The following is an 11867-nucleotide window of genomic DNA, read 5'->3' as shown; positions in this document are numbered from 1 at the left end:
AGGCATGAGTGCTCAAGACTTTGTTATGTTTGTTATGAATAAATAAAATGGGTCTCACCGTGCTTGCCAGCCCGCTTGCCTACATACGCACACGCACACCCTCTGACACAGCTTGCACCTGGGAAGAGCCCACCTCCCCCAGCCAAGTGCAAGCTCGAACAACCTCAAGCAGGAGAAAAAGTTGAAAGCGAGGCTCTCAGACAGCTGGACATCACTTGCAAGAGTGTTTCCTTTCTCTGCCCAAAAAACTGGGATGGATAGCTGCTTGACTTGTCAGCTCACCTTGGCCAAGTGGATGGAGTGGAGAGCAGTAAAAACCCCATTCTGAATCCTCCTCCTCATCCTGCTCCTAAAGCCAGCTCATGCTGTAGTGGGAAGCGTGATTCCCTTGGGCAGGAGCTGCCTGTTACAGGCCCATCCAGGTCCAGCAGAGCACAGGTCCCATCCAGGTCCACCAGAGCACAGCTGTGCCCACGGAAGCTGCTGTTTGCAGCATCTTTTAATCTTTTTGAGTTTCTGCTGTCATGTGGAGAGGAATTAGCCTCTCAGCCAGGCACTCTATGGCTGCCTTTCCTCCTCATCCATTTGGGATGGAGCTAAATTCCCATTGGCATTATATTTCTTAATTAGCACAATCACTCAAATTACAGTGGCTTCCCTGCAAGCCACAACGTGTTCAGGACTGTGGCAGCTCTTCATACATTGTATAAGAAATGTCAGCTATCTTAGTAGTTATAGCTTACAGCTCCCAAGTAGCTTTTTATAGAGAAAAAGACGTGCTAAAAATATAGGTACCAGTCGTGATATTGAAACTCTTTTCTTAGTGCAACTTCCTTTGCCCTTTCATTAGTTTCAAGGGACTGACTGTCACCTCCAAAAGGAGAAAGGTGATAACACCGATTCAGAAATGAAGGAAGAGAAGCGGTGAGTGTACACATATATATGTCTACATATAATATATATACACGTCTATATATAATATATGTATATATATTACCCACTGGACTGGGGACAAGGAAAACAAAGTTACTTAACTGAATGAGAAACAAATGCAATATGAACAGTACTGTACATGCAGTACGCGATATAGATGGTAAGGTTGTCGTGTCACAAGGAAGACAAACAATAATTATTTCTGGCTTTTATTTACAACAGAAGGAGAATGGCACAGTCACACCTTAACACAAAATGCTTCACAGATTCAGACTTGTTGAGGTTGGAGGCAAATCTGGAAGTCATCTGGCTGAATCTCCCTGCTCAAGCTGCGTGACTCAAGAGCATGCCCAGGACCACGTCCAGGCAGCTTTTGAAGATCCCCACGGATGGAGACCCCACAGGCTCTCTGGGCAGCCTGTGCCAGTGCTCCATCACCTGCACAGCACAGGAGTGCTTCCTGATGTTCAGATGGAGCCTTCCGAGCTCCAGCTTGTGCCCAGTGCCTCTGCTCCTGGCACTGGCACCGCTGACAAGCGCCTGGCTCCAACCTCTCCGCACCCTGCCCGTGGGTGGTTACGGACGTTGGTGAGCGCCCCCTGAGCCTCCTCTTCTCCAGGCCGAGCAGCCCCAGCTCTCTCAGCCTCTCCTCACAGCGGAGATGCTCCAGGCCCTTCAGCTTCCCCGTGTCCTTCCTTGGACTCTCTGAAGGTTGGATATTAGGAAGAACTTCTTTACTGAAAGGGCTGTTAGGCATTGGAATGGGCTGCCCAGGGAAGTGGTTGAGTCACCATCCCTGGAGGTCTCTAAAAGACGTTTAGATGTAGAGCTTAGTGACGTGGTTTAGTGGAGGGCTTGTTAGTGTTAGGTCAGAGGTTGGACTGGGTGACCTTGGAGGTCTCTTCCAGCCTCGATGATTCTGTGAAGTACGCCTGTTGCTCTCTTCTGGTGAGGAGCCCAGCACCGGACCCAGCGCTCCAGGTGTGGGCTAACTGGTGCTTCCGAATCTATCCGTAACTACAGAAAACATTGAGCACAAGCCATTACAATAAACTCTTTTTTTTTTTTTTTAACTGTAGGATTTAATAACGAGTACCCCAAAGTGTTAGCAGTTAAGGAAGTCACTGAGCAATTAAAATCAATAGTCAATAAATCCTAACGACTTGGGCAAGCTCCATAGGATCAGGGGAAAAACCCACCCCTGTACTCACATTTGTGAAAAGCAAGTGGGAGGATGTGAAGTCTAGACCCACTAACCTAACAAGAACCATAAATAAAACTATGTAAATGTCGGTTTGGGGTAGGACAAGGAAAAAAATAAGGAATTAATTAGGTGCTAATGAGCAGCCTGCCGTTCTAGAAGCCGGGTTTTGGCGAGCGAACGTTAACAACGGAGGCACGGAGCGCCTCGAAGCGGGGCCTGCTGCCTGGGGGGGGGGGGGGGGGAGCCGGGCACGGAGCGGGGCCTCCCGGTGCCAGGCAGGGCCCGCCCCGGCCGAGGCCCCGTCCCCGCGGGCCCGGCCCGGCCGCGGCGCCTCAGGCGGGGCGGCGGCGGCGGCGGGGCCCGGCAGCGGCGCGGGGCCGGGAGAGGGGGGGTGGGGGGGGCGGTCTCGCCGTGCCCCGTCCCGGCCCCGCCCCGCCCCCGGCCCCGCCCGCCGCCGCCGCCGCCATGTTGCGGCCGTTGGTGCCCGGTGCGGGGTGAGGCCTGCGCGGGGCCCCGGCGGCGGCGGTGGCCCGCGGAGGAGCCGCCTGCGTGGGTGAGTGCCGCCCGGCCGCGCCGGGGCCCGCCCCTCCCGCTCGCCCTCCGCCCTCCCCGCGGGTGCCTCCCGCCGCCGCCGCTGCTGCCGCCCCGCGGGCAGGGCGGGCGGCCCCGCCGCCGGCAGCCGGAGCCCTGCGCTCTCGGCGCTCCGGGCCGCCCCGCTCCGCTCCGCCCGCCCCGGGAGCGGCGGCGGCGGGAGGCTCCCGGCCGGCCTCCGCGGCCCGGCCCCGGCGAGCAAACTTCGGCGGGGCTCGCCCACGTGCGGGGCCGCGGGGCTGGGCCGCGGCGGGGCTGACAGCGCGGCGGCGGCGGCCGGGGCCGGGCCGGGGTCGAGCGAGCGGGCGGGCGGGCGGGCGGGCGGCCGCCGCCTGCCCTTTGTGTCGGGCGGGCCGCGCGGGGAGCGGGCGCTGCCGGGGGCGGCGGGGCCGGGGCCTGAGCGCTGCCCCCCGCTGCCCCCCGCGGGCTCGGCCCCGCGTCCCCTCGCGGGGCTGCTCAAAGTTGGGTGCGTGCGAAGGCGCTGCCCCCGCTGCCGGCTGCGCGGCGGTGCCCCCGGCCGGAGCCTCCCGCCGGCCGGCGGAGTTTGCCGCGCTTCAGCCTCCCCAAACGCGCTCCCTCCTGACAGCCCCTGGCCGGCTGCGCTCCTCGGCAGGCTGGGGCTGCCTCCGCCGCTGCCAGCTGGCGTGTGCTCCCCACGCTTCCCCGCTCCTGACATCCCAGCCTTCCCCAGGCGCTCCCCTGGCGAGCAGTCCCGGCCTGCCTCCGCACCCCCTCCAGGAAAAGCCTGCTTTTTCTGGGCCCGGAGTCGCACCGGGAGCCGCCGCTGGCGGATGTTTTCCGTTGTACCTAACTGTTGTCTTGCGGATTTATGAATATTTATTGTTTGAAGACGCCTAGCCTCGTGTAATTGCATTTTCATTCTCTCATATTAGGTGGCAATCTTGAACTTCCTCCTTGAGCAGCATGTTACACGCTGGTTTGAAGTCTGCAGAGGAGCCGCTGCGGATCTCCCAAAGTCCGCAGGAATAACGCTGCTGCTGAAAGGTTCGTATATACTGCGTGTGTGGGAGACGCCGGTACTGAGGTACCTCTGCGGAGTTGGGAAGCTGAAGCCAGAGCAGAAGGCCCTAGGCTTTGCCATAGCGCCTGCAGCAAGTTCATGGGTTTTGGGGATGGCATGGAGACATCTAGGTTCCCTGCCTCCTGGAGAAACATGCTGTTCTGCGGTTGGCTTTGCAAAGTGAAATACATGTATTTTACTCTGTGAGTCCTTGTTCTCTCCGTATGTTACTGATCTAACCCCTTGCTTTGCAAGTCTCAACCTCCATGTCTTTTATAGGCAAGTAGAGAGAGAAACTTGGCTTCAGAGCTTTGTTTCTAAGGCAAGTCTTCAGCAGTGGAAGGATGGAGTAAGGATGGAAGTCCTTATTTTCTGCTTTCCTCACAAGCCAGTTCGTGGAAAGTTTGGGCAGAATTTCTTCAATATACTTGTCCCGTTTGTTATCTAAGAGCAGAAATAAGTGGTGTTTAATCAGAGTTTTAAATTTATGTCACTTAAAATCTCTTCCATTGGCAAGATGCGTATGCGGTCTTCTCTAGAATTTGTGTCCAACTTTGCTTTTCTTAAGGAATTGTAGCTTTGACAAGTTTAAGATGCAGTTTTGTGTAGAAATGTTTGAATAGAGGCCTCTTCTCATAATAGCAAAGAGCATAAACCGGTCTTTTATAGGCCTGAAGACGTACACGAAATCTGAAAATGCAGGGTTTCTTCCAAGAAAAGCTTATTTTGTAATGCTGCGGATACCTTGGATTTATTTTGCCTTGCGTTTTAAAATACGCATCCAGAGAAGTGGATAGGTGTTTGGCGGTGAGAAGAGAAGGGTCGAGTGATTGGCAAGCTGATTTTTCTGTATATAAAACTTGGGCGTTCCAGGTTATGGAACAAAATGTCTTCCTCGCGTAGGGATTTGTGTGCCAGAAATCTCAGCAGCTGAACGATGCCTAGCTCCTGCCCAACTGGCACAAGTTTTCCCACCCGAAGGAAAGGGAGGTTTCAGGTCTGCGCTCCTTGCCAACTGTAATAATCTGTGATGTTTCTAAACTCATTATCAAGTGCTGGTGATTTGAAGCATATGGGTAATCCTCTGGGCTTTGGGGACTTGACTCAAAGCACCGTTGCCCTACCTTCCTGTGGGATGGGACTTGTAAATTACTGCAGAGCCCTGTCTGGACATTCACATTTGTGGTTTAATTTAAGAATGAGAACAAGTTTAAGCTAAACCACAGCGAGCCACTTTTAAGCCAAGTAAATCTCCACAGAAGTGTGTTGGAGTAGATTAACCAAAGCAACACCTCCAGGGCTTGTCTGTAGGCACAACTGAACTAACGCTCAAAGACCAGCATGCCCTGTTGTTCTGTGCTGCGGTGATTTCTCCTGGCCCAGCTCTAGAAATAGAAATGCTGGTTCCCTGTACCAGCAGTCTGGCAGGAAGAGTTGTGTTTTGTTTGCTTTTTAAATGTGGCGTTTGATGAACTTTTTTAACCCGGTCACAAATAATGAAAACAGCCTTCAATTAGCAGCTCCCAGCCTGTTGGGGGAGGTGTCAAACAGCTACTTTCTCTCCCTCATCCCGGGGTGCTTATTCCTCCCTGCCTGCACCTCTGCTTTCTGCTCTTCCCCCTTCTTTTGGGCTCTTGCCACTCCTTCCGTCTCTCTCACTTGCTGCTGGCTTTGGCAGTGCGGATGCAGCCCAAGTCAAGTGAGTGTGGCGGGACTGACTTTGCCTGTGGGTGCTCCTTGCCAAGCAGGAACTGGTGCTCTGCAAGCTTACTTGGTGCTCTTTGGGCCTTTTCCTCCCCTCATACATCAGGTTGCGTAAACGTGGCTTTCAAATGAAACGTGTTAAGATGATGGCTCATTAAAAGCTTGGGAAGTCTATTTATTTCACCAACGTTTTGGTTAAATGTGGGGGCAAACCCAGTATTCCGCACAGTAGTGAGCATAAATGTTCAAGCAATTCTGTGCTGTCAGTTTTCATCATGCATCTCATCAGAGCTTTATTATTGCTGTCGTAGGTCTCTGTGGCTAGTGTCTAAGCCCCGCTCCCTTCTGGAGGGCTTGTGAAGAGAACTGGCTGGGAACGTCGCTTCTTGTTACGATCCGGATGCGATCCTTTACTTTGTCTTTGGGCAGTTTTGGCCTGGTGGCATCATTACCTAATTAAGGATTGCCCCCTGTTTCAAATAACCCCCGCTTGGTTTACAGTGCTTTGAGCTGCTGTACTGAAATATTTACTGAAGACTTGTATTATTTAAATTGCCCTGCGTAGGGTAGAGAGTCATCTCAGTTTTCAGGCCTATTTCTCTTTGCCTGCCTGTTTACCTCTAGCTTTTCTTCCCTGAAGGAGGACTGAATTCTTCAGATTATTAGCTCTCAAAAAAAAAAAAAAGGCAGTAATGTACTTCTGAATCTTTTCAGTTGAAGTTCATGATGACAGTTGTTCTTGGAGCAATGAGGTATCAGGTTGAGAGAACGTCTTCCACATGGGCTCGGTGACGTTTAAAAGGTTGCGTTTGGACCAGAGGTGAAGGGGATGCTATCTCCCACTGCTTTGCTTGCAACACCAGGAGCAGCTCTGCAGACAGCCTGGAGAGGAGAGGTGGTGTTGCAGGACTGTAGATGAACAGCTCCTGTCATTTGTCATCTGCCTCTGCGGCTTGAGCAGGATGGGAACTGAGCTTTCGCTGATTGTCCAGGAGCAGTTCAGGTAGAAGAGGTTCCTTCCCCATGTTGCCCTCCAAAGCAGCACGGCAGAAGGGGTGAAGATGACACAAACTGAGAACTGACGCTAGTGGGAGACCCTCGGTGTGGTGAAAATTGCCTGGTGGCCGCAGTTTGAACGAATACTGGTCATTGATGGGCCTGGAGGAGCCAGAGCGAGTTTCCCTCTCCCTAGAGAGCTTGCTTGGCCTGAATACCTTTGTGCCAAGCAAGCTGTGCTTAAAAAAAGTGGATCCCACAGGGTGAATATCTTTGTGTGTAAACAGTCAATCTTGGAGTAGTTGAAATGGAAGTTGAAAGTGTCTGCAGCGGATGTTTCTAGCCTTTGTACCATGCTGCGTTCGTGTTTTGGGTAGTTGTGTTTTTTGTCACATAAGACTCATTTGCATCAACATCTTACAAAGTTTGTCCTTGAGAGAAATACACCTACCGCATTAAAGGTTAAATTTATTGGGAGCGATGCTCAATTCGTTGTTATAAATCCGGTCGCATTCAGAGCACTGAACCATCACGATTACAGATGCACAAATAGCGTAATACACCCTTAATCTAGTCGTGTTCCATGAGCTACCGCAGCCACGCTTGAAGAGTTTGGTCATGTTCAGTGAGAACTACCATGGCTAGATTAACAAGTAGTGCAATTTATTAAAGCAACAGACGCACAGGTTCTTTGGATTGCTGGTGATAAATTCACTGTCTGCAAAGCACGTGCAAATACCGAGAGTATGAGTAACACTGCCTGGCTACAAACGCATGAAAAGATATAAAGTGACTCTGTAGAGATTTCTAAGTTTCCCAGGGAGGTACTTGGCATAACCCAGGGAGGTGTGGTTACACCTTGGAGGCAGGTAGCTTTTGGGATGGAGGTGTGTTTTGGTATTGTAATGGACAAAGTTTATCAAAAGGACAGCATTTTGTCAAAACTATGGCAGGCTGTTGGCCCAGGGTAGCAAATATGCAGCTTATCGGTTCCGATGTACCTTCAAGTTCCCATCTTATCACAGAGCCTGGCTACGGCATCTCCACTCCACTCCACCCTCTGTACATTTCCTCTTAGAGTCAGCATACCAGGTTCCTCTGGTGTGGTCAACATCTAAAGTTAGAGGCCTAGGGAACTTCTGTGGAATGCAGCTACACTCTGCCCTGGAGGCTTCTTCAGTGATGTACCTTTTCTTTAAAATGTGAATATAAGTTTAATTTCTAAGTCACCTCTGGCAATTATTCCATAACAACTGACAACGTATTTTGCTTTTAATTGTAGCTTTCATCATGGGGGACATGAAAACCCCAGACTTTGATGACCTCTTGGCTGCTTTTGACATCCCTGATCCGACAAGCCTTGATGCCAAGGAGACCATCCCGTCAGCTGGGGAGGAGAACGAGAATCACCTGAAGTCATCGGGAATCTGTATAGATGAAAATGTGTCCTTGTCCCACTCTTTGCCTCCCTCTGATGCTCCTGTCGTGAGTGTAATAGTGAAGAACACAAGTCGCCAGGAGTCCTTTGAAGCAGAAAAGGAGGGAAATCACCTGGGGACTGGTCTGCTACACAACGGGTTTCGTGGGTCTGATCTGCCATCAGAGGCTCATGCTTTAGTGCATAATTATGGGAAGTTTGAGTCGACTTTTATTAATGGTGATAGCTCAAGAAGTTACTCTGAAAAATTGGACCAGTCCAAATCAGAGCCTTTGCCAACATTCAGTCAGTTTAGCCCAATTTCCAGCCCTGAACCAGAGGATGCATTCAAAGAGAACAGTATTGGTGATAAACTGAAACATGCCCAAACTCCGTATTTTCCACCACCTTCCATGTATATACCAACAGGAGCTTCAGTACTAGATCATTTTAGGAAGGTACCAGAGCCTGAATTAAGCATGTTTGATCAATACTGTAAAAAGGATCAAAAGATGGAGATCCACTTCCAGCCAGATAGTAGGCTGGAAATGAGCAGGAGAGACCAAGACAAAGCAGCAGAGAGGTTTGTGGAGTCAGGCAAGGACTTGGTAGATACTAATAGCTTCCTTGGAGAAGGCTTGGTGTTTGGAGATCTCCCTCACAATAATTTAGGAGAAGATAAAGGGTCTGTGCCCGATCTGAACATGTCTTCGTCAGTACCACCTCGCCAGAGGTTAAAGCCAACTCATTCAAAGTTGTCATCCTGCGTGGCTGCGTTAGTAGCTCTTCAGGCCAAAAAGGTTGCCTGTATTCCAAAAGGCGATCAGCCGAATCTTACAAAGGAACCTGGTCCTTTTAAAGATGGGACAAAGGGAAGTCCAAAAATGCCCAAGTCGCCAAAGAGTCCGCGAAGCCCCTTAGAGGTGGTGAGGAAGGCCAGCAAGCAGCCCGAGAGTCCTCGAAGCGTGTGCAGCGACAGCAGTGGGAAAGGCTCGCCTTCCATGGCAGCCGGCTCTCCACCAGCTATTCCCAAAGTTAGAATAAAGACTATCAAGACATCCTCTGGTGAAATCAAAAGAACTGTAACTAGAATTTTGCCAGAAAACGATGAGCTGGGTAAATCGTTAGAAGAGTCACCTGCAGAAACCTCATCCGCTGAAGAGTTTATCAAATCCTTCCCTTCCCCTGACACTAGCGCAGTTATGGAAAGCGAGGCTAGCAAGAACTCAGCCAAAAATGGGGCTGCTTTGGCTATCCAGCTGTCAAACATAGCGAGTCCTTACACAGATAGTATGAAAACAGATCTTGCTGGAAACAGCACATCTGCCGTGTCTTTATCTCCACTGCCAAACTGCAGCGGCGGTGCCATAAAAGTAGGTATCACTGGGCAGCAGCTGAGCAAGAGACAGCAGCAGAGTATCGTGGTGCAGCCATCCAGCGTGACCACCTCCAGCCTTCTTCCCAAAGCTGTGCACTTGGCAAATCTCAATTTAGTTCCGCACAGTGTTGCTGCGTCTGTTACGGCGAAGTCATCAGCGCAGAGGCGGAATCAGCCTCAGGTGACTCAAATGTCTGTGCCGCTGGTGCATCAAGTAAAGAAAGCTGCTCCTGTCATTGTGGAGGCATTTAACAAAGTACTGCACAGTGCCAATCCGGTGCCAATATATACTCCAAACCTTAGCCCTCCACCTGACACCAGTATTAATTTACCTGCCTCTGGGTACTGTTGCCTGGAATGTGGGGATTCGTTTGCCTTAGAGAAAAGCCTGACTCAACACTATAGTAGGCGAAGCGTTCACATTGAAGTCATGTGCACTCAGTGTTCAACTATGCTACTTTTTTTTAATAAGTGTAGCTTGCTTAAACATGCAAGAGATCATAAGAGCAAAGGATTTATCATGCAGTGTTCTCAGCTGTTGATGAAACCAATTTCCTTAGACCAAATGTTTTCACCTTCTACAAGCTCTTCAGCATCTTCGGCTCCTCAGACTTTGCACTCGCCCTCTCCTTCACGTAAACCCAATGCTACTTCAGGAAACGGGGTAGGAATTTCTACTAACACTCAGCCCGCTTTGCCTCTGTACACGGACCCATTGCGACTAATCCGTCAAGGACTTAAGTGTTTAGAATGTAACAAGCAGGCGCAGGATTACGTTGCTTTAGCGGCTCATTACCAGAGAACCTCAGAAGATAATGAGAGACTGGTAAGTCATCATTTTAATGTTATTAGTTAAATCTGAGTTTAAAGACACTGTCCTCTAGGAAAAAAGTAGGTGTCATAGTGGCAAATGAGTTGCTTTGTTTAAGTAAAAAGTGCTTGCAGGGAACGTTTGGGATATGTGTGGACCCGGATGTGTGCATCTGAAGGGATGTCTTAGCGTTGCTTGCTTACCTTCTTTTTACCCTTTGCCAGTAAAAAGTGGGTAGTGTCTTTAATTATGGGGATGACAAGAAAAGAGCTGGAGGGAGACTACGGAGATCTTCGAGCATCAAAGAAAGATGGTGTTGGAGATCAGAGATCACCAGCAAGCACATCAAGTGCTGAGCAGTGCCTTGAACAGGTTTTTGTGCTCTAGGCTTGGGTACAGGAAATCTGACAGAGCTTAATTTTACCTTTCCTAGAACGTGTGCCAAAATCTCTGCATTATACTTTGAAACTTTTGGTGCTGTTTTTTTTTTTTTTTTTTTACTTTTAGACTGGTAAAGCGTATATTGGGATGGAACTAGCTGAGAGGCTAGCAGCCTCTACTGATGAATAGGAAGGGGATGCTCTTCATTACATACTATGACGATACGCTTTGGTGTGTGTGTGTAGGGGTTTTTGTTGTGGTTGCTGTTTGTTTTTAATTTTAGAGGATATGGTCAATCCCACTTAACTATGAACCACCCTGAAGTTGAACAGGAGGAGGAATCCTTTTTGCTTGTTTCTTTGCGTGAAATGAAAGCTTTCCACATGCATCTGGCTGCCAGCTCCACTCCCAGTGCTCTCCTCCATGAGCTCTGTGAATGAAGACACCATGCCACCAAGTGACCTTTTGGGGTTTGACCACCGTTTTCTGCCATGGCCATTGTGGTGTCTGCATGCTCCAGAGCCTCCCTTTACTTGTTAAATGTCTACCAGGAACATTGAGGTTACTAGCATGGGCATACAGTGGCCCCGTTTCGATGCTTTATCTTTCTCTTAAATTCATCAGCAGCAAAAAATAGATTATGGCTGAATGGTTTTGTCATGAAAAATAGCAAGGCCAGAAGGGATTGACGTGGCCACATAATCACATTTCTTACCTGAGGCAGACCAGTAAGCACTGCACTCTTATCAACACCATAACTTGGTTTTGAACTATAATACATTTCTAGGAAATGTCAGCAGTCTGGAATGAAAAGCCTTCAGGTGCGGGGATACAGTGAGTGCTCCTAAGTGAGCTAAAATGTTAATCAGTGGCATTAAAAATGTATTTCCTATTTTTGTTGTGGGATTATCAATTCAAGAGCTCCTTAAAGAGAGAACAAATGGCTGATAGTATTTTTAGACTGTAATCAAATAATTTATTCTGTAACTTAACCAAGAAAAGTTTATGCCTCTCACTTTGAGTTAGGTTTGTTAGATGTGAGATCTTTTTTTTGAAGTGCTTTTCTGAATATAATTGTTGAAAAACTAGAAAAAGAGGGAACATGAGAGCTTGCAAAGCCCTCTCCTCCCTATTTGGTCTTCCCCTGCTTACACTCGAAGGGGTGCATTCATCCTCTCTGCAGTGTTGTGTTGGGAGTCCCTTTTCAGCGCATCTCCTGTCATCGCTCCCCATTACCCCCTGGTGCCCTGTTCCCTTCCCAGAATCACAGAATCATTCAGGTTGGAAAAGGTCTGTGAGATCACCAGGTCCAACCTTGAGCCTAGTACTGACGAGTCCACCAATAACCCATGCGGTGAAGTTCTCCGTCTACGTGTTTCTTGAAGACCTCAACGGGTGGTCACTCAGCCACTTCCCTGGGCAGCCTGTTCC

General features: G+C 49.7%; 1 protein-coding gene across 1 annotated transcript in view; it reads left to right on the top strand.

The window, feature by feature from the left end:
- Positions 1-2560: 2560 nt before the first annotated feature.
- Positions 2561-11867, top strand: part of ZNF592 (zinc finger protein 592) — a 41877-nt gene continuing 32570 nt past the window's right edge. The window contains exons 1-3 of the mRNA XM_080607570.1: positions 2561-2690; positions 3622-3733; positions 7732-10070. Of these exons, the coding sequence (XP_080463696.1) occupies positions 7740-10070 (2331 nt within the window). The 5' untranslated portion in view covers positions 2561-2690; positions 3622-3733; positions 7732-7739. The remainder of the gene's footprint in view (positions 2691-3621; positions 3734-7731; positions 10071-11867) is intronic.

The sequence above is a fragment of the Anser brachyrhynchus genome, assembly GCF_964034855.1.
Source record: "Anser brachyrhynchus genome assembly, chromosome: 11".
Lineage (NCBI taxonomy): Eukaryota > Metazoa > Chordata > Aves > Anseriformes > Anatidae > Anser > Anser brachyrhynchus.
Note: the sequence above shows the minus strand (reverse complement) of the source record. Positions and strands in the feature narration are given on the sequence as shown.